Source organism: Bos indicus, chromosome 7 (assembly GCF_029378745.1).
Source record: "Bos indicus isolate NIAB-ARS_2022 breed Sahiwal x Tharparkar chromosome 7, NIAB-ARS_B.indTharparkar_mat_pri_1.0, whole genome shotgun sequence".
Taxonomy (NCBI): domain Eukaryota; kingdom Metazoa; phylum Chordata; class Mammalia; order Artiodactyla; family Bovidae; genus Bos; species Bos indicus.
Genome location: NC_091766.1, coordinates 53890201 through 53913840, shown reverse-complemented (window position 1 = coordinate 53913840; position 23640 = coordinate 53890201). Strand labels below are relative to the sequence as shown.

Below are 23640 nucleotides of genomic sequence, written 5' to 3'. Positions count from 1 at the left end.
CTCAGGAAGTCAGGATGGGAAGCAGAGAATTAGATAGAAGCAGAAGATGAAATTCTGTAAAGAGAGAAGCTATGAGGTAGCACTGAAGTCATGGAAATCCAAAGCTATGAGTGCAGAAGCCATAAAGGGGAAAAAGATGCACACACAAAATGACAGGAAGAGTAAGCCAGGTGTGAGCATCAAGCAGAAACAGTTGGACACAATGAGGGCCAACACATCTGGCAGCTGCAGGTGGTAACGTGGAGTAAAAGCCCCTATTCAGCTTCCTTTTGGTCCTGACCACCCTCTGGGTGGCTTCACCTCTCTGTAGTCCCAGCTCTTTCCAACCTTGCCTTGGTTCCTGGCTTCTGTTTCTCCCTATCATATTCCTCACTCCCCTCAATGACCTGAGGGTGTCCAACCAGGTTAGAAACCAGGTGAAGGTATGGGCTCTCCCGATTACTCAGAGCGCTCTGGGGCTCACTACTACATGCGCCCTGCAACTGGTCTGGGGGAGGGGCTGTGCTGCTCTCTAACTCAGACATGCGGGATCCCTCTTCACCCCATGCCTACCAAGAAGCAGGGCTCAGGACCTCAGTACAACCAACTGAGACATTTTGTGTCCTCAGTTATTTTTAAAGTAACAACTATGCCACTCAGCAGGGCAGGTAACTTCTGCTGAGCACTTATTACATGATAAGAGCCATACTAAGTGCTTTACACGAACTAATTCATTTAATCCTCACAACCTTAGGAGGTAGAGAGTATTATTATTTCTATTAAACAGACAAATTTTGCAGATGTCTAGTAACTTCATGGCAACACAGCTGATAAGCAGTAAAGTTGGGACATGAACTCAAATCTATTTGAGAGCCTACACTCTTAACACTGTGACAGCCTGAATAATGAAAACCTGACTTGTACTGTGGACTTCGTGAAGCGACATGAAGAGGATTCATATCACACACCACTTATGAGAGACTCCTAACATTTCCCTTGAGATAGTTCTGCTCCCCCAAAGCGCCCCACCCAACTGACAACACCCGCATCTATCCTCTCTTGTCTCTCCCCCAGCCTCTAAAACTCTGCATCCAGATGCCCCATTCAACAAAATCAAAGCCTGGCCCTCGGGAGTCCGGACTCCACCTCCAGCTGTGCACAAACACGCACTCTAGTCTCGCAGCTTCCATGTGGAGCACAGGCAGGCCCACAGTGATGCATGGGAAAGAGTTCTGAAAGAATCACATGATCTCCATAGAAAAGGGAACATCTTGAGAGGTGGTGAAATACAGGTCAGCTCACCTGAGTAAAGATAACATGTTCTTTCTCTTCTTTACCACAGATTCTTGTATTTCTCAATGAACCTGGAGTAAAGCTAAGCATGAGGCTGTAGCAACACACATCTAAGGTTCTGCTGGACATCACACCACTCTTCTATTTTGGGGGGCCCCACATACTGATTTCTTGGGCTCAAAAATCACTGTAGATAATGACTTTAGCCATGAAATTAAAAGATGCTTGCTCCTTGAAAGAAGAGCTATGACCAACCTAGACAGCATATTAAAAAGCAGAGACATTACTTTGCCAACAAGGTTCATCTAGTCAAAGCTATGGTTTTTCCAGTGGTCATGTATGGATGTAAGAGTTGGACCATAAAGAAAACAGAGTGCTGAAGAATTGATGCTTTTGAACTGTGGTGTTGGAGAAGACTCTTGAGAGTCCCTTGGACTGCAAGGAGATCCAACCCGTCCATCCTAAAGGAGATCAGTCCTGAATATTCATTGGGAGGACTGATGCTAAAGCTGAAACTCCAATACTTTGGCTACCTGATGTGAAGAACTGACTCATTTGAAAAGACCCTGATGCTGGGAAAGATTGAAGGTGGGGGGAGAAGGGGATGACAGAATGAGATGGTTGGATGGCATCACCAACTCAATGGACATGAGTTTGAGTAGGTTCCAGGAGTTGGTGACGGACAGGAAAGCCTGGTGTGACGGACAGGAAAGTCCATGCGGTTACCAAGAGTCGGATACAACTGAGTGACTGAACTGAACTGAACATACTGATTACATATTCATATTCTAGAGGAGTGTCTTAGGTTTCCGCTGAATATTTTTAATACAGAAGTCCAATGCTTCCTGAGCTATGCCAAGTTCAGTGGGTTACTTGGTGAACTGCTTGTACGAGGCACACCAAGAGTGAAGTGTAAGGCAGAAAACTGGCTTGGACTGTGTTTTGGCCAGGAACATTCAGATCATGGTTAACAGAGCTCTCTATGGCCTGATTCTGAGCAAGCCCTATTCAAAATATCAACTCGGCTCAAGTTCTATTAAGCCTCCCTTTGTATTGCCACTGGAATTGGTTATTAAACTGTACCTTGAAAAGGATAACTCCAGGACCTGACATTTCTTGAAGCAGAAGAAGAGCCTGGAAAAATCATCTGAGTTTGCAAAGAAAAATACTCTAAGAAGAGTTTCTTTCTTTGCAATGATGAAGCTGGGTATTTACTTATGGTCATATTACCTAATTGACTCATACTGAAATTAAAGGCATAATTAATAATTGGCTTGTGAAGCAGAGGAAATTTAACTTAGAATTTCCTAATAGACAAAGACAGAAAAAATAGCCCTCACCCCTACACAGAGATTTGGATGCTGCATGAAATTTTACTAGCAAAACTTCTCTTGACTCACAGCAAGGTCTTCTTACTTATTTTTCCTGGCTACTCTAATTCAGAGATGAAAGTACTACTAATTCTCAAGAACTTTCCTTTTCCATGTAAGGTCACAAAATAAACCTTCAAAATATGAATTAATTTTCAATTTAATAGGACATTTGGTGTAGGACTTTACACAAGAAATTGTTACTGATTTTTGCAACAAGTATGACTGAACTCCTAGCTTTTTGGCAAGAAAAAAAGTACAACTATACTAATAAGAACGTCTGTAAAAGCATCTGCCTACAATGCAGGAGACACGGGTTCGATCCCTGGGTTGGGAAGATCCCCTGGAGAAGGAAATGGCAACCCACTCCAGTATTCTTGCCTGGAAAATCCCATGGACAGAGGAGCCTGGCAGGCTAAGTCCATGGGGTCACAAAGAGTCAGATACAACTGAGTGACTTCACTTCACTTCACTTCAATGAGAAAGTCAGTTAGGGATGGGGAAAAACAATTTAACCACAACATATTCAAATGGTCAAATTCCAATTTTGCATTTCTTTCAATATTTTTTCTCTATATATCATTCTTATGGTGCAAATTTTAAATTTTAGGTCATCTAAGATGTTAGATCTATAGACCTTTGTAAAAAAAAAAAGAATTGGGAACTGTACCATCTTCTCTTTTATAAACCCAAAGCTTGAAAATCGGCAGAGTCTGAGAGGCAGAAAGTCTCCTGGCTAACAGCATAAAAACGCTGGATCATTAAACCAGAACTCCTCCCTACTCCACTCTCAGTAAACTGGACCAAGGCAGACAAGGAAATTACAAATCTAAAGCAGATCTAGAAGATGCAGGAGGGAGATTATTGGAAACCCTGTCTGTACAACATAAACTGCAAAGGCACTTCATTCAACCACAAATATTTCTGAATGAATGACCAGATCACTCACTTATTTACTGCTTAGAATCTGTCTCATTGGCAGTAATGTTCCCCTTATGTCCAAAGCTCTGGTTTTCCCTCATGTGGACTCTGAGAGATTTGAGCAGAGAGTATTGATAAGTCTCTTTACTATTGACTGAACAGAAGGTGTTTATTATGTGTCTGTGGGCTGATGGGGAAGAGACTGTCCCTCAGATCTGGTGGTTCTGGCGGCTCACACTGTGCAGGTAGGCTTCACCAGCAAACACTCAACTGGTGGTACCATATAACCATACGGACACATAAGCTGGAGCAAAGTCTCTGTTACACTGAGATTTAAGAAAGGGTAGAAGCTCAAATAAGAGCAGTCAGTGATATTCCTCTGCTAATAATTATTTAAATTGCAGTCTTCACTTGGGATAGTGCTGGGTCTAACAGCTGTCTGAAATGATCACCTTGTCCGTGTCGGTCACTAACATGTGGACCTTGTCTCTACTGGTTCACTGTGTTTGGAATACCTATGACTCTACTTCTTGATCTTCTGCCAGTTTATTTTTCTGTGACAACCACACATCACAAGTACAGCCATGGATGGCTCAGGGAATAAGTCCCCTAATTCCACTTTCACACAAAGGGTCAAGAGAAGAATGGTAAAGAGGAGGGGTGTGTGTGTGAGAGGCAGGGGCTGCTTCTCCCCCAGAGGGGGCGGAGAGCTGCGTGTCACTCCCATCATGAGGTCTATGCTATAAGGCACAGTGTGTGGAAGGGAGGGGAGGGGAGGGTATAGATTTCCTCCAAGACAGGGTTGAAGCCAACACACTTGAAGATCAGAAATCACTCTCATGCTTCAGCTTTGGATTTCCCAACCTTCAAGCAGTACTCTTCAAGTCTAAATGCTGAAGTTCATGGGCTATAATCATTTCTGTCAGTGATGTCTGATGTGACATGACAACAGCCTTGCCAACCTCCTTCTCCCATTCTATCTTTTGGGTGCCGCTGTCCTCAAATTCTATCCTGCATGTTTCACCTGCTTAAATCGTCAAAGGTTTTGAGTATGGTGGTAAGCAAAATAAACTGAACAGGGCTTTCCAATTTTCTCAAAACCCAAGATGATTTCTCTCTATGTCACTGCTCTAGTCACCAGAAACTACATAAAACACTTATTTTCAGTGTGTCTAATCACAAACGGTGTCACTTCTACCTTTTACAAGAGAAGCTGAAAAGAAGGATAAAAGTACCAAATTATTCCTTTTCATTACAGGAAGCATGTGATCTTACTATCCAGAAGGCAGGGATGGGTAGTGAGGAACACAGGTGCCTTATGCTGTAAGTCTGAGTTTCCAGAGCAACCGCTGATTACGATGGAGTAACTCTAATGTATGTCCATAAAGGTCAGAAGTTAAAGTTTTTCCATTATATATTCTGTTTTAAAAGGGGTCGCAGAGTCAGACACAACTGAGCAACTGTCACCTTCACTATTACTACTTACCATTTCAAGGAAGAGGTCTAACTCAGAGAGGGCAAGTAACTTGCCCAAGTTTACCCAGCTAGGATATAGCAGAGCTAAGGTTTCACTGCCCAGGCCACACTGGCTTTCCCTTAACACCGGATCCCAAGGCTCACTGATGCTTTGTGCGTGACAGAGCCGCTTATGTTATGACAGAGCCCATTTCAGTCTTCAGGTACCTATGTGCAGCCACACATCTCTATATAAATGAAATCACTATTCGTTTGCAGGATCTCTGCCATAATGATAACCATCCACTATGAGAAACATATTTCCCCCCTCAAAAATAGTGTTTCAAAATAGCATTTCCTCAAACTATGGAATCCTGTTTTAAGAGGCTGAAGAGAAGCACTGTAAAACCATCTTCTATGGTCACACACATTTAGGAAATGCAGCCTAAGACATGCCCCTCGGGAGATTCACAATGGACATATTAAAGGCACAGAAGTCCTCTTGTTAAGAATCTGTTGAACTTCGCCCCACTCCACTCTTTGCACTTGTTTCCCATTCCTGCATCAGTCTGGTGAATGGTTATCTACAAGTCTCACATCTTTCCTACATGCTGATGCTGACCCAACACTTTCAGTATCACATACCCTGAGATCTCTTTTTCTGTCAAGACCCAGTGCAAGGGTCTTGATTTTCTTGGGTTACATACACAGTAGACGCACAGTAAGAATATCTATTGGCTTGATTAATTGATGAACCCATCCTGTCACGATTTATGACCAAAAGGCAAGCATTTGCAAAGTAGCTGGCTGGCTTCCTTGAGGAACTTTAAAGGAAAGCACTGGTGAGCTAATTGGATTCCCCTGAGGGCCAAGGGCAGGGCACTCTTAAGCTCCACTACTGTCATCACTGCAGGGACAATCAAAGTGCCAGTGATGACACAGGCTTGGCCCTGAGAGCTTTACATTGATGTATATCCAGATTTTATTCTTGTGGAAGTCCATCAGCCTAAGGCACTGTGACTATGGTTCTCAGACTTGAGGACCACGTGTCAAAACGACCTGCCGGGCTTGTTAAACCACGATTGCTGGGCCCCTCCTCCAGAGTTGTCTATCCTGTAAGTCTGGGTGGGGCCTGAGAACATGTATTTCTAACCAGCTCCCAGGTGGTACCAATGATGGTGGTCGCAGGACCACATTCTGGGAACCGCCGTACTGAGCTAAGACTCTGCCCAGAAAGAGCAGCATGCAGAGACCAAAGCAGCCTACAGTACAAGGTTTTCTAGATTCTTAACTCAGAGACATTAAAAATAAGACCTCAAGGCTGTTTCCAACTAGGAATATGTTCCTAGCTAAGTAAGCATCTGCTTTCCAGACTGACTGAAAAGATTTAAAAGTAGTTCCTGAACTCCAATATGCTTTTAATTTACTTAATTTAGGATCTGGATCTCCCAGTAAGATTCCTCCAAATTATATACATAGGGAGGAGAGAGACAATTCCAGTTCTTAATCCAAATCGAGAAAAACAGCCACTTAGTGTTCCTTCCAAGTCCACTTACAGGCATAATAGTGCTGAAAGCCATGCAAAATCTTAAGCTTACTTCCTTCCCTAAAGGCACTACCAAAAAGTGGAGATTTAAAATGCTTAACACCTACTTACATAGACAAAATACAGCTAACTCCAGAATAAAACTTGTTCATTCATATATTTAATTAAACTCCAAGGTTTCAGCATCTACCACATCATGGCAAATGGGGGGAATTATTTAAGACTATTTAGTAAGATTAATTAGTTTATAGAAGAAAATGCAGGCCCTTTCCATGATTTTAGCTTGTAAAGGGGGGAAGAAAACAATCCATGTGAAGGAAAACACTGTTCCTTTTTTGATTTCCACTCTGTCAGGGACGCCGGCTGAGCACTAAACGGTGTTTGGTCCCCGTCTCCTCCCATACCCCCTCTGCCGACCGGCTGGAGATATCCAAGCTCACAGACAGCCCTGGTGCTTGGGAAAGAAATCCTGTGGGTCATGAAGAGTGAGGCCTGCCTTGAGCAATTTTTTCTGTGGGAAAAACAAACAAACAAACAAACAAAACCGCTAATAACGAAACGCATTTATCCAATAAAAATCGGATGGATCACCAGGCAGGATCGCCACCCTCAACCAAGTGAGATCTTGGCTGGGCAATGGGAAAAGCTGACAGGAAGCCTCTCAGAAAACAAGAATGTGGGTGACATCGGTGACAATCTCTGAAAATGCCAAGGGAACCTAGTCTGGTACCAAACCGAACCTGGCTAGGTATCCAACCTAGCCTTGGAAAAGCTGTGGCCATGGTGGCCGCAGGAGCCTGAGATGTAAGAGGGATGGTTCGGGGCTTGTCCAAGAGATGGCCACTATTGAGCAGGCGGGAACTACCGTGGAGGTGGTGAGGAGTAATAAAAGGAAAAGGATTCCTTGTGAAAATCATTTTGCTTTCAAGCTATTTTGCAAGGTGGGGAATACCGCCAAATTTTCAGGCAAAACTGTCTGAAGAGAGATTTTATGCTTGGAGGCAGGTAAGAAAAAATATCCTCAATCTAACAGGAAAGATCCTCTTCCCACAGAAAGCTGATTTAACCACAGAGGAAAACTTCCTCTTTCAAATCCCTGCATTCCAAAGAATGACAAATAAAGATCACTGGAGCAAACTCATAGCTGCCTGTTTGGGTGTAACTCTTTTGGCATAAAATAGCATTTAGATGGTAAAATTACTTTAAAAAATATGCCATTAGTTATCACTTGTCTAATGCCTCTTATTCATTTAGTGATTTATCTGGACCCAATAAATAACAGTGAGGCATGCAGCTTATCACGTACCCAGTGGGGTGTGGAGGTTTCCTATGTTTTAGGAACAGGCCTGTCTACCCCGGTGGGTCTAGGTTTAAGGTGGGGCAGTATCTGCCTCTACAGTAGAAGTTCCTTCTTTCACTAGTAACTCAAAGACTGACCTGACAGCTCCAGGCCTTCGAGACAGGAGGCCAGTGTGGAGAATGGTCAGAACAGCCTGGGACATCTCTCTGCACCTGAATAACACAGGCCAGAGATGAGGGAATAAAGGGACAGGAAGGACAGAGCAGAAGAGGACCCCTGATGAGTTACTGATAATTGCCATTCATAGTGCTGAACACGTAAACGGCACAACAAAAGATGATCTCGCTTAAACATCACAAAACCTTTTCATGGAGGGTATGAATAGGGTATTTTACAGATGAAGAAACTGAGGCAGAAAGTACTAAAGTAACTTGCCTCCTTCCCCTCCAAATCCATACCTGCTTTTCTCTATGTTAATTTTCTCCACAGAACTTTTCAACATTTGCTATCTCAGATTCTGATATTACCTTTCTAGAATATAAACTCCATGACAGCAGAAACAATGCAATTTCTTATCACCCTATCTTTAGGATTCAGAACAACACCTGGCCCACAGTCAGTGTTCAAACAGTATTTGTTGAGTGAATGTTGACTGAATAAGCAAAACAGAAGTAAACTTTTAGAGGTATCTCTCTTGGTGAGCTTTTCCCAGGTTTCATGTGAGAGCAGCTGAAGCAAATTCAGTAGGAGCCAATAGTGCCTCAGAGAAACAACTCGGCCTGGAAGCAGGCCGTGTTTATCCTCTGAATTCCAGGCACTGTTCTCTTGCCTCTCACTGGCCACTAAAACTGGAGAGGTTGACTCTGGCAGAAATTGAAGGCATTTGGCATGCACACATCTTTTAGGTCACCAGAAATAACTTGGACATGCATGTGTGTGTGTGTGTTAAGAGGAAAGGACAAGAAAAATCAGTTTTATTTATGGGGCTACTGGGCAGTGAGTTAGTTTTTATGGGTGGGGACCACTTAGGCAGGGAGAACTCTCAGGTTAGGTTGTCCCATTACTGGAATCATCCCCTGTCCTTCTTTCTATCCCTACCCCAGTGGTCTGAAAAAAAGCATTTCCTTGGTCAGTTTTAATTTGGGGGAATTACTGCAGTATCTTCAGTCCCTAGTGGGACGTCCCCTGACTTCTTTCTCAGCATTTGTTTACTTCCTCTTTAAAAAACTATCGTCCAAAAGCGGAGGCATGAGGCCAGTTCTCTTGGTCACTAGGAAGGAAAGAGATGAATTTCTGCTGTCCTTTGTAAGCACCCAGCAAATGACCTCTGTTCTTAGGACAGTTCACCCAACTCTGTCCACCACTGGGAGTAGGGGGATGGGTGCGTTTAGGGACACATTCGGGGCCAAGGACAGGCATTGGCCAGTTGATGTTGGTGCCAGGATTAAAGCCTAGGTCTCCCTGCTTTCCATATCAGTGATGGAACTATCTTTCTTTTTGCCTCTGCCATCAGCTATGGGTTTGGTTTTGTTTCTTAACTTCTTAGAATCTCATTTATGAGTTATTTTCTTTCAAATAAGTTCTGTAAATGGGAAGCTCATCTTCATATGCCACTGTGGCAGGGTGAGAACCTTCCATCCCCTCCTACTGACCTAGGCAGCCCAGCTCCATCCCAAGGCCGTTGCTCATGACTCTGACTTCTGTCAGTTAACCTTTGCTGAAAAAACTGGCCTAAATTCAGTAGCTTAAAACAACTACAATGCATTACTCCTCATGAATCTGTGAGTTAATTGGGCGGCATTTCTGTTGCTCTTTCCTGGACTCACTCTTGTGGCTGCATTGGCTGACTGGTGGCCCGGGTTCTGGGCTTAGCTGGGAGAGTAGGCCTTCTCTCTCCAATAGTCCTTCATCCTCAAGGAGGCTGGACTGGGTTTTTTTACATGGTGACTGGGTTCCAAGAGGATGAGACAGGAAGCTGCTGGGCCTTGTGGCCTGGCGTGGAAGTCATATGATGGTCAAATCAAGTCAGAGGGTAAAGGCCAGCCTAAGTTCAAGAGCTCCACCTCTTAAGGGGAGGAGCTGCAAAGACTCTGGGGCCATATTTATCATAGGCCTCTGAGATAGAAAGGACTGGGACCATAAGAAGCTAGGGACTAAAGAGTTTCACCTGTTACCAGAAAACATATGGATTTAAAGTGGCCAAATCTTTTAACTTTTCAGAAGAAGCTGGAAATCTAGATTTTTAAAAATCTATTAATAGCCTATTTTTAGAGCAGTTTTAAGCTTATAAAAAATTGCTCAAAATAACTTAGAATTTTCATATAACTCTCCCCTTTCCCTAAGTTTCCTCTATTATTAACACCTTTCATTACTGTGGTATATTTATAGCTACTGATGAACCAGTTTTGATACATTATTATTACCACTGTTATTAACTATCCACAGTTTACATTAAGATACACTCTTTCTGTTCTCTGAGTTTTATGAGTTCTGAAAAGGCATAATGTCTTATGTCTACTTTTGGAGTATCATATAGTCAAGTATCACTGTCCTAAAAAACCCCTGTGTCCTTCCTGCCCTCTGATCTTTTTACTGATTTTGTAGTTTTCTGTTTTCCAAAATGTCATGTAGTTGGTATCATACCATACTATAGTCTTTTCAGAGTGGCTTTAGATGTGTATGGTTCATCCATGTCTTTTCATGACTTGATAGCTTATTTCCTCTCAACATCAAATAATATTCCATTGTTTGGATGTATCATAGTTTGGTTATCCATTCACCTGCTGAAAATGACTTGGTTGCTTCCAACTTGGCAATTATGAATAAAGCTGCTATTTATATTTGTGGGCAGGATTTTGTTGTGAATGTAAGTTTTCAACTTATTTGAGTAAACAACGAGGAGTGTGGTCACTTGATCGTGTTGTGTGATAAATCTACGTTTAGTTTTATAAGAAGCTATCAGCTTGCCTTTTAAAGTGGCTTTCTCAGTTTGCATTCCCACCAGCAATGCATGAGACTTCTGTTGCTCCTTATCCTCATCAGCATTTGATGTCAGTGATTTGGAAGCTAGCCGTTCTAACAGGTGTGGAATGATATATCCTTGCTTTAATATTGAGCATACTGGTCCTTTATCAGATATGCATTTTGCAAATGTTTTCTCCTAGTCTGTGGCTTGGCTTTTCATTTTCTTAATAATGTCTTTTGCAGAGCAGAAGCTTTTAGCCTAAATGAAGTCCAACTTACCAATTTTTTCTTTCATGGATTATGCTTTTGGTGCAATATTTATACAGTCACTGCCAACCCCAAAGACACCTAGTTTTTCTCCTATGTTGTGTTCTAGAATTTTATAGTTTTGCATTTTACACTTAGGTCTATGATCCATTGTAGTTAATTTTTGTGAAAGTTGTAAGGTCTATGGCTAAATTCATTTGTGTGTGTGTATATGTCTAGTGGTTCCAGCCAGCATGAAATCTGGATTTTGTTGTGAAGTGACCTGATCTTAAAAGGTTGGTTCAATTTTTTTTTTGGTGGTCATGCTGAGTGACAACTAAGTTCCCCTTCCTCCAATACACATTTCCGTAGAACGTTTTCCTCCATCCTGGATCACTTCTGCCTCCCTCATCCCCTTATCTGAAATGCTCTTCCATCCATTAGTATCATCTTTCCTAGTGCCCACCTCGCATTTCATCTACTCCACCTTTCCCAACTCTAGACTGGCTTGTGTACCTAAATACCCAGTTAAGAGTTGCTGAACTCTCTATATACTTCTGAGTTCTAAGTCCAATTTAGCACTGTTGTTTACCACTGTCTTTCCTCCTCAACCAGAGTATAAACTTCTGGGGAGGCCCAGGAATTCTCTCCTTCTCCTTTACCACAGGAAGCTCAGCAGAGGTCTAAGCACAAATTTGCTCAGTGATCTCCACTGACCATTTTAGACAAGCTAAAGTGCTCTTTGACCTTTAGGAGAGATGGCTGAGGACCTCCCAAAGACAGGATCCCTGAAGTCTTGCCCTAGCAAGGCTGAAATGGTAGCATCTCTGATTCTGATGCCAGCTTTAGCATTATGTCCACACAAACAAGAGGGCACTCATCCCCTAGGAGAATTAGGAAAGATTTACCAATGAGACAGCAAAATATGGCCTCTGAAGCACCAAAGATGCCGAGTCACAAATGTGTTTCTTTCATTATGATTGTTATGTGGTCAGAAGGATCATCCCAGTCATTATGAAAACAGTGAAAAACAAATGAATGAAATAAAAAAAGACAGTTTTCTGGTGACTGGTTCCCGAGATTATGCCTAATTTATACTCAATGTAGTGGTAATCCCCCACCCCTTGACTTGGCCTTGTGTCCTCATCTGTATCATTGTTTCCCATTCAAGGAGTTTGGTGCATCTCAAAGTGAGCAAGGATGGAAAGAATGAAAGGGTCCAGGGCTGAGACCCAAGTGGTCTGGACTGGTTGGGACAGAGCCCAAGCACCACAGCAGAAGGTGCTTCAGACCTCTCAGAATTCACAGCCTCAGGGAAATGCTGCGGCTTGCATTTGCCAGGGTGACCTCGAGTCTGTCCATGTGCAGTCCATCCAGGCCAATCCCAGGCAGAAAAAACCAGGCAGGCCCAAACTGGGTGACAAGCTCTCCCGGCCCTGGGTTTCAGAAATGGGTGGTGGACCAGTTGCAGTGTTGAGGCACTGACATGGCCCTCATCAGGGCTGAGGCAAACTCCATGTCAGCCCTGCTTCTACCTTAAGAGCAGTCTTCCCGGAGCTCAGGATTCCCAGGCATCATTTAGCTATGCCCTCAAATGGAAGACAATAGCCCAGCAAGAAACATACACACATTCCAGCCTCCCATCCTCCACTGAACAAGGAGACCGTTCCTGGCCTCATACTCCCTTCCCTGGGAAAGCCCCCAGACCTATAGCAGGTAGGCATGTGTCCCGTGGATGGCATGAAGCAGGTAAAGTGACAGCCAGTGTTTTACATAAAACAAATCTAGCTTACTTAAAGTATGACTTTTGTACATTTCATAGCATATGACAAATAATTGGGTTCTCAAAAAAAAAATCACATCTAGACATCAAAAAGTAAAAAATCATAAGCCTCCTCATCCATGACCTGTTTAAAAGACATAACCCCTCATTTCCACGTAACTCTCTGGACACACTATACTCAACAAAGCCTTAGGGGCTCCCAGACACCAGCTGCTGAAAACAGAGCTTAAAGACCACTAGTTGGTGCTGCTGGTGAAAATCAGGGAGTGTTGAGCAACCATGCTCATGCTGAGCAACAAATAACCTCAGCAACTGCAGGGTACAGAGGCTTAAACAAAATGGAAGAAAAGGAACCAGAATCTCCTTAAAGTCTAGGAAAGCAGCCGTGGGAGTCCCTGAGGGAGCCATCCAACAAGGGAGGGAGGCTCCATTGGCCGTGGAGAACCAGAAGGGACTCACTGCCCACAAGCTGAACAAGTTACATTATTTTGAACATTTGAGGATACTTCCTGGTATACAAACACATCATCTACCTCATAATAGGTAAGTAATTCACTTCTTGAATATCAAGGTAGGATTTAAAGCTGTCAACAATTAAAAAGAGACCTGATTTTCTCAATGTACAGTTTCATCTTACACTGTGGCTGCATTTTCTAAACACCTCTTAACCATTTTAGAGTCATTTTTCATTCCAACCCTTAGTACCCCTTAGTCTCTTCTAAGGAAAAAAAATGTTAGACCCATTTTTGGGGGCTGTAAATATGTTAGCGAGATAGAATGGCAGGGTGCAATCATGCAACCACAGCGAGGAGAAGGGTAGGAAAAGGTTCTGACATGCTGGTGTCTCACCAAGAGAAACGACTGCCCTGAAGGCAATTTGTGGCTAAACCTCAAACTATTTTCACCAGAGAAAGGCAAAGTCAACCCTGCTCTTCCTGAGTTTCACACAACTGTGGCCAGAGGGTCCAGTTTTTCTGGTTATGGCCTCACATTTTTTCTGCAAAGGCTCTAGTGCACAAGATTTATGGGGTGGTCTGAAGAAGCAAGCTAAGTAATGTGGGATGCAACCACAAAAGAGAACTTTCTGGCCCAAGCAGAATAGGTCTAGTTTCCGTGGAGGATTGGACAACCAGTCTCAAAACAGTCTCAGCTGTGGGTGCTCAACACCAAAGAATGAAGCAACAGAGCATCTGCTCTGTGATCATGGTCATGCTAAGGTTTGAGGAGCTAATGACTCAAAGGGCTCCTGGAGCTATTCTCTCTGGCAGTGGAGACAGATAGCACTGAACATACTCAACAAAGCTGGGGAGAAGGGAAACTGTGACAACACAAATGAGTGAGACAAATGTAGCTACTGATCTACTGAGCTATTACAGTGCCCGGATGTTTGTAAAACCAAAAGAAAGTTTTTCATGCCCCAGCAGCCAGCACAGGCAAGGAGCCATCACCAAAGCCATCTCAGCAGGATGGTAGATCAAACATCACCAAGGCCAAGAAGCAGTATGTTAAGAATCGTGATTCCCCTTTGAGATGATGATGCTTAAAACATGTGAAATAAACTTAGCCAAGCTTCCAAGTTGAGGGAGAAGGTTTACATTAGGTTCATGGGACAATACTCAAAGTCAGACGGGGCCAGAGAGCACATTCTGGGTAGAATGGCTGACAAGGGCCCCCTGTGGCCGGCAGCCGGACGTCATACTTACAGTGAGTTGGGCCGGGTGGGTTTGAGCACATCCAGGTCTGGGTCACTGGAGTTCATGTTGGGCTGTAAGCTGCTGCTGGAATTGAGGATGCTGTTCGCATTTGAAGAGACGACAGATTCCAAACTGGAGTTGATGAGGCTGTTTCTTTGTTCCTCTGGGGGAACAAAAACCCACAAACCCCATATTAATATTATTCCATTCGATTCTATTGGGATAGTCTGTTCCTACCTATCCAAAAGTTTATAAATAATGAGATTACATGCAGCTCCCTGGTGCTGATGAAACTAGGAAAAGGACATAGGGAAGAATTACAGGACAAATAAGAATCACAAGTGGGAGGACTTCCCCATGAATTCTGTGGTTGGGAAACTGCCTGCCAATGTAGGGGACATGGGTTTGATCCCTAGTCTAGGACAATTCTACATGCCAGGGGGCAGCTGGGCCTGTGTGCCACAACTACTGAGCCTGTGCTCTAAAGCCTGAGAGCTGCAACTACTGAGCCCACACGCCGCGACCACTGAAGCCAGTGTGCCTAGAGCTCGTGTTTTGCAACAAGAGAAGCCACCACAATGAGAAGCCTGCCCACCACAGCTAGAGAGCAGCCCTGGATCGCTGCAGCGAGAGAAAGCCCACGAACAGCAACGAAGACCTAGACAAAGCCCCAGCACAGCCAAAAATAAATAAATGAATTTTTTTTAATATGAATTACAAGTGGGAAAGGAAGCACCTGAGAGTAACAGTTGATGTGAAACTTTACAGCAAAACTCATTCCTCTGCTTGACAGGACATATCTTCTCTTTCACATGACAAACCTTTTCCTGAGAGTGGCTCAACCACCACACCATAAGTTGTGTCTTCTTTGGACTGGCAGATGGTCAGAACAGAGAGAACCTTCAAAGCCCCTTTGCAGTGAATCATATCCTTTTGGCTTCCATAACATTCACCCTTTATTCTAAAACTCCTGCCCCTAACACTGCCTTACTTGCCTAAGCCATGTCCTACCTCTGACCCTACGGTACCACACTATAAAATATTTACTCTTTAGCCATCCACTTCCTTATGGCTCTGCAGTCTAACCCCCTGATCACTCCCCAGCCAGACCCTTCTGGGTTGCCTCTAGCTCCAAGTATTTGATGCTGAGCTTCCAGTTAGTTTTTTGACTAATAGATCTATAAGGACTACAGAGTAGTCTACATATACAAATCGGAGTCGATGTTCCAAGCAGTCATATTAGTGCTTGGAGAATATTACCAAGTCAGAGGGGAGAAACCCTGAGTTCCCTTCAAGACCATACTCCTGATTGGGTATGTAGAGTCAGGCAATATTCCTTGGCTCTCTCTCTCTCTTGGTTAATGCAGCTATACCATGGGGAGCACGGAAAATGCCTTGCACAGCTTGGGGAGCTGTCATGAGTATCAGGTGGGATCATATGCAAGAATGTGTTTTGTAAACTTCAGAACATTGCTCAAAGAAAAGAACTTTCTGTTTCTTCCCATCTTTAAAAACTTGGAATTATGTGCTGAAGAAAACTTTTTGGATGATTTAGACAAATGCCATGGGCACTCCTGTAGGAGCAAAACATCAGAGACATGGAATGTCTTTCTTGTTCCACATTCCTTACAGATACACCATATTGGAATGAACTGATATTTTGGGCAATCAGTTCATGTATCAAGAAATATCATATCTGGGTTAATCCTCACTGGATCTTTCTGAAATGAGCCAGAAGTATTCCATATCCCTAAGAAGAAAGACTAGGCTCACTTACATGGTAGTTTAGAGGTTAACATTTGAACTTAGGTCTCTTTAGGCAAAATAGAGTGTGGGGGGTGTTATGATAAAAAATGCTCTTCCTTTGCACTACTCATGTATATAAAAATAAGCGTATGAAATGATGTTAGAGTAATAGTCTCATTAGTTACACCAATAATAAGGATACAAACACACATACACATCAATAATACCTAGCATCTTAGCAAATTCTCAAGGCCATGTTGAAGCCTTTCAGAATTCTGAGTCCAAAAAACCCATGAAGCTTATGGGATATCCTTGAACTCTAACTAGATTTTGAAAAAAATAGATTATTAAGTTGATTCCTGAGGTTTAGAACAATTCATATTTCAAAAGCTTGAGTTCCAAAGAGAAACAACAAAGAAAGAGAAATCAAGAGTTACATCAAGCCAAGATGTGGGAGGACTAATAGGGCCTGCAAATGGGAGCTTGCCACCAGGAAGAAAAACAACCCCAAAATTACATAATTAGGGGATCATTGAGAGAATGGATATGCCATTTATCAGTATGAATCAGTTCATAAGTAAGTAAAATTTTCCTTTGCACAAAATCCTCACATCAAGACTCCTGAAACAGTATGAGGAGCCCAAGACTACCTCCACTCCACAGGGAGTAAGGATGACACTTCTTTGGGGCTCAAAGGCTGTGTGTTCTGCTTCATGAGAGGAGAGATGAAGAGTTTTATTAACTCCGGTTTGAGGCTAAGTATGTAGGACACAATTATCTGAATTCATAGGAAATAGAAGAGAATAACTATAGATCATATTTCTCTGTGATTATATTTACCTGTCCATGCTGCTACTGCTGCTGCTAAGTCGCTTCAGTCGTGTCCAACTCTGTGCGACCCCATAGATGGCAGCCCACCAGGCTCCCCTGTCCCTGGGATTCTCCAGGCAAGAACACTGGAGTGGGTTGCCATTTCCTTCTCCAATGCATAAAAGTGAAAAGTGAAAGTGAAGTCGCTCAGTCATGTCTGACTCTGTGCGACCCCATGGACTACAGCCTACCAGGCTCCCCCATCCCTGGGATTCTCCAGGCAAGAACACTGGAGTGGGTTGTCATTTCCTTCTCCAATGCATGAAAATGAAAAGTGAAAGTGAAGTTGCTACACTGGAACACTGGAGTGGGTTGTCATTTCCTTCTCCAATGCATGAAAATGAAAAGTGAAAGTGAAGTTGCTACTGCTGCTGCTAAGTCGCTTCAGTTGTGTCCAACTCTGTGCGACCCCATAGATGGCAGCCCACCAGGCTCCCCTGTCCCTGGGATTCTCCAGGCAAGAACACTGGAGTGGGTTGCCATTTCCTTCTCCAATGCATAAAAGTGAAAAGTGAAAGTGAAGTTGCTCAGTCATGTCTGACTCTTTGCGACCCCATGGACTACAGCCTACCAGGCTCCCCCATCCCTGGGATTCTCCAGGCAAGAACACTGGAGTGGGTTGCCATTTCCTTCTCCAATGCATGAAAGTGAAAAGTGAAAGTGAAGTCGCTCAGTCGTGTCTGACTCTTTGCGACCCCATGGACTACAGCCTACCAGGCTCCTCTGCCCATGGGATTTTCCAGGCAAGAGTACTGGAGTGGGGTGCCATTGCCTTCTCCAACTTGTCCATGAGAGGGGTATAATTCTATGAATTAAAATAATGCCTTGCTAAAAGAATATTAGCTTTTCTAAAATATTATCAGGACATTTTTTCCTGTCTTACTATTCATCAGAAAACAGAGTATTTGAAATGAAACATTTTTTAATTTTCACTTATTCAATAAATATTATTGAGCTCCTCCTGAGCACCGAACCCAGCTCCCAGACAGCAGACACTGACACTAATTCACTGGTAGTTTAAGCAGATGAACATTAGAGTACTGACTGGTTCGTATGTCTACCTTTCTCAGTAGACTACAAGCAACCTAAGATTGGGCACGGGACAGACAACATTTTAAAATTACAACAGAAAAAAGTCACAGAAAGATGCTTTGCTTTATAAAATATTTTATCAGAATCCTAATGCTCATAAAAAAGATTTGTTTCTAAAAAATGGATTTAGGTAAAAGTTTTAAGAACCTAGCTCCCACTACAGTATTATAGACAGGGTCTCTCCCATGGGCTAATAAGGAAGGCTACAGCATGTGGAACAATGATAATTTTGGTTTTTGAAAATTTTTTTATTTTTTAAAAATTTTATTTTGGGGTATAGCTTTTATAGATTCACAACATTGTTAGTTTCAGGTGTATGACAAAGTGATTCAGTTATACATATATCTATTCTTTTTTTCAGATTCTTTTCCCATATAGGTTATTACAGAGTACTGAGTAGAGTTCCCTGTACTATACAGTAAGTCTTTGTTGATCTATTTTACGTATAGTACTGTGTGTTAATCCCAAACTCCCACAAACCCATAAGAGAACGAGGGTATGGATGGATAACGAAGACTCAACCTTCCTCGGACTAGCAGTTAATAGAATAAAATAGGTGGCTCTACCCTAACTGAGCTTGAGGAGGGATTCATTTACTGGAGAACATAAATTCTTTCTTAAAACAACAAATTATTTTTGAGATTATATTTTGACTTATATTTAGGTATCTAGGACCTGTCACATGTGGTGGACCTACAATAAAACAACAAAAGCAAAAAATCAGGGAAAGGGATTCTTTTTCCAAGAAGAAAATACCAAAAACTTAATCATAATATTTCACAGTTTTGCAGCCAAGATAGACAAATATGCATCCCAAGAGGCAGACTCTTTACTGACATCGCCCATGGGTCACATGATATGGAGACCTGAAAAACCTGGCACTCTCTGACTACAGGAACACTACAATTTTCTTTGACAGGAGACCTCACATAATAAGACTGAGAGCTTCTAAGAGGACAGACGCCTAAGCTGAAATGCTGACAATCCTTTCTGAGGATGAGCAGGAAGGTGATTATTGCAGAGACTGAGTGGGGAGTAAAATCAACAGCAAATCAAATGTTTAGCGGTTAAGGAAAAGTGTACCACAACAAATTCTAATTTGCAGCTTCAATGAATTAAGAAGAAAAAGAGCAAATGATTCAGTAATGTCCCTCAAAACAGGAGGACTTCTGTCAAGTAGGCAAATGGACACTTGCTTCTGACAGAAAAACATGAGAACAAGCAGCCTAAAATATTAAAAAAAAAAAAGTAACCAAATCATTCAAATACCAAAGCTGGACTTTTTGGACTTTTTTGAGTCACTGATGAGTCAAATGAGCTCTGGCATCTACATCAGAAGGTATAAGAAGGACTGATGGCAATTATATTGCTGGAAAAAAAAAATTACAGGCTAGTGGGCTGAAAAAAGGAAAACAGCAACCAGTTATGAGTCAAATCAACAAGATCAAATGACCAAAACAGAAAGAATCCCCACAACGCAGGAATTTTCCTGACCTGGTTGAAGGCAGGGAGAACGCTTGCTTATTTGTCAACAAGAATCTCTTCTCTTATTACTCACAGGCAAGAAGAGCCCAGAGACAAAGAAATGGTAAAATAAAAGCTCAAACAACTGCAAATGTGCGCAGGTAATGTGTTGGATGCTTTCACTTACGCGTGCTCCCTGAGGAGTGACAAACTAGATGTGGATCTGTGCCTTAAAAATGCACGCTACTCAAGGGCAGGCCACGGCTGTCCACACAGACTACATCAAGCAGCCATGACAGTGGCCAGCGAGGTCAAGGTTCGTTCACACACTCCTGGTGCCCAGGCCATGCACAGTAGAGATAAAGGCTCTACAACGGTCATGACATAAATAATAAACATAAATAAGGCAACCCTAACTACCAGGATGTGTTCTGGTAGCACACAAGCAGGCAGTTTTGTGTGACTTAATTTTTCAGGTGCTTCAGGCAGGGACCACTGATGTCCTTGAAACCAAAGTACTGGTTACAGTGGGCAGAGTCTCTGTTTTCTGTACAAATCAGGAGCGGAAAAACATGAGTATGCAACCAAATCACTGCAACTAAAAAAAGCAACCCACAGAATAATTTTGGTGATATTGTACTTCTTTTGGGGGTTGCCATGGAAATTTGGGAGCTAAGCTCCTTCACTTTCCATATTTATCAAGTGACTCCTGCTCTCTCTGATGACAAGCGCACCACATACAAGAGGCAGGGTCTCTGCTGATCCCAGAACCCAGAGGCGAGACAAGGAACGCACATGCAGAACCCAGCCAAATTCGCCTGGCTTGGCAGGCCTGAACACGTCTGGCCCACTGAATACTCTGAGCTGAAGGATAAACAGGAAACACAGACCTCCAATAACACTTTAAGGGAGCTTTCCCACCATGCACAACAGTATGTCACCATACAGGCTGGTATTTTAGCTTTCCATGAGGTCTTGGACTAGCTGTCAAAAAGAAGAGGGAAGACAACTGATCTGTAACAGCAGCTCACAATGCCTCACAGAGCCCAAAGGAGGGAACTTCTCTGCACATGATCAAACAGGGAGAAAAGGGAGTCACCAGATGGAGGTTTTGCAAAGACCCAGGGTGTTACACCAAAAATACTAAGGCAGAAGCAAACGCCCAGAGGCTTTCCTGGGCTGTGTTAGAGCAAGAGGTGTACTTTCTCCCACTTGTTAAAGTTTTGCAATGAAGCCTGTAATGTATCATCTTGACAAGATAGGATGATAATAGCAAGGCAGCTTAATGAATTTTGCAATAAAAAATGATGAGTGCACAGCAATTTTGGAGTTTGCCATCTCTGGGAAACACCCAAGTACACAGAAAGCTTGGAATCAAGACTTTCCGAAGCAATTTTTCTCCCCTGTAGCTTTTGCTCCTGATAAGGGTGGCATGCCAAGCCCCACTAAAATCTGAGCTGGTTTGATTACAAGCTTGCTGACCCAGTCTCAGTCCCTATGATAAAAATAATCTTAGGAAACAGTTTGGGCACCATGTTTGAGCACATGAAAACAATTTGGACAATGTTTGAAAAAATAATCTTAAAATATAGTTGGGGCAATGTTGTATTAAACAGGGAGGTGACAAGTGAAAAATGTCAATGTTGCTTGGACCACAGACACAGGACATGCGATCACAACTTCTGGCAAGTTGTCTTCAGCAAAACCACCACCGATCCCGGTCCCCTATAGACTGGCTGACATACTCTCCCCATGGTGCCATAATAACCCTCTGCTTTGCAAAGGGAAGGAATGCCAGTGAAAATGGGTTTCATGAGAGAATGGGGAAGTCATTGTGGCTGGTCCCAGATCGAAGAGATTCACAGGAATGAGATGCCGTGGTACAACAGGGAAGCCTGCTCCTGAAACAACATTTCAAAAACCACATTTTAGGAATGCGCTTCTAATTAACAGCTGAACAGGGACTTGAATGTTCAGAGTTAAAGAGACACTTTGCTACTCACAACATAGCCTTCTTTCCTCCCTGATAACTTACTTTTGAGGAGGGACACTCCCTCCAACCTATGGTTCCCCGATAACTGAGAAAGCCCACACACAGACTTGCTGATGTATTGCTGACAATACAGTTTCTTCTTTCCCACTACTTATGGGAAAAGAAGAAACTGATACAGTTACTTATTTTTATACCACAACTCATTGCAAAATGGGCTGAGAGAGTAAAATGAAATGTATGATTAGAGTGTTTTTAATAACTTAAAAATTAGTTAATACATAATTAATATGTATTTCTCTCTAGTTTAAAAGCACAGAACGGCATACAAATACTCCAGATATATTCTGGTGCATAAAAGTCCAGTTGTTTTTCTATACACAGAAATAGGTACTTATATAAATTTTTTTTTTCTTTTAACAAAGTAGGATAACATAATGCTTAATGCTGTGATACCTTTTTTGCTCATATAGTGATAATGCCAGAGATAGCAGCCTGGAATATGTTCTTTTTAATTTTTAATTTTTTCCTGCTTTCCACAGCATCACTTTCTAAGGGCCACATCATCTATGCAGGTCTCAGTCACACATGGTAACCACACACAATTAAGACAAGAGCCACATTACACCTTACACTCTGTGTGACAATAGGAATTCCTGTGGATAAACATACTGTCTGCCAAAACAAACAGGTGTGTCTAGCGCGCCCAGGATCTGCAGAGGCTACCTGAGAAAAGACACATGCCACAGGTTCGACAGCTCTGAGAGACGCATTACATAAACCTCTGAATGGTACAGAGTCCCAGTTATTTTTCAGCAAGGGAGACACATGTGTGAAGTACATGAGCTGAATTCTCAACCTCTCCCTGGCCTGTCTTGGAAAGGGTCCAGGATGAATTAACTGAACTAAGAGAATTAATCAAAGCTATAATCTCAGCAGCTATTTAATAAGATCGGTGTAAAACAAAGACCAAGAATCCATTCCCAGACCCACCAAGGCTGCACAACCTTGGCTGCTGATGCACTGGCACTCTAGCATTGAACGGGCTCTCTCTGGGTCAGGGCGACCCTGCATTACTCTCACGTATGGGCCTCTCCTTCGGAATCTGCAGGCTCCAGAGAGGGGATATTTTCTTAGTCAAACATAAAGTAGGACGCCTGACGGTAATCATCATAATCGGAGCTAACATTTATTAGGTGCTTACTATGTACGAGGCTTGCTGTCAAGTATGTTACATGCACTGGCTCACTTAATCATGGCAATTACCCTCCAAGGAAGTTATTATTAGTGATCGATTTTACCGATGAGCAAATGGAGGTTCATAAATGAAAAGTAATGAGCTCCAGGTTGCAGAGCTGGTAGCAGGTAGAGATGGCATTGAAGAAAAGTGTGGCAACTGCAGAACCCCAGCTTTCAACCACCACCAGGCCGCCCCAAACCCTGAAAGAAAATCTAGAGATACTCTGCTAATGACAGAAGACAGGCAATCTGGACCATCCCTCCCCTCCTCAAGCCAGTGCTTCTCTAATCCTTGCTGGCATTAGCATCACCAGGGCACTTTTGAAATGACAGAGGCCTGAGCTCCAGCCATTACCTGATTCAAAATGTACTGGGGAGGAGACCAGGCGTCTGTATTTTCAACAAGCTCCTCACATGACCTTAATGTATACCCAAGTTGAAGAACCACACTTCCAAGAAACGTATTTGAGGACCTGAGACACTGTGGCTGTGGTTCCAGACCACTGCAACAAAGCCAATATTGCAACAAAGCAAGTCACATGAATATTTTGGTTTCCCAGTGCATATAAAAGTTATGTTCATACTACATTGTTGTCTATTAAGTATATAATAACACTATGTCTTAAACAACAATGTACATACCTTAATTAAAAAAAAAACTTTATTGCTAAAAAATGCTAATCATTAT

At 42.7% G+C, this 23640-nt stretch overlaps 1 protein-coding gene across 4 annotated transcripts in view; it reads right to left on the bottom strand.

Annotated features, from left to right (window-relative positions):
* ARHGAP26 (Rho GTPase activating protein 26) overlaps positions 1 to 23640 on the bottom strand; it is a 473350-nt gene that overhangs the window by 60762 nt on the left and 388948 nt on the right. For all 4 annotated transcript variants that reach the window (XM_019965158.2, XM_070792123.1, XM_019965159.2 and 1 more), the window contains exon 20: positions 14561 to 14714. In XM_019965158.2, coding sequence (XP_019820717.1) covers positions 14561 to 14714 — 154 coding nt within the window. The remainder of the gene's footprint in view (positions 1 to 14560; positions 14715 to 23640) is intronic.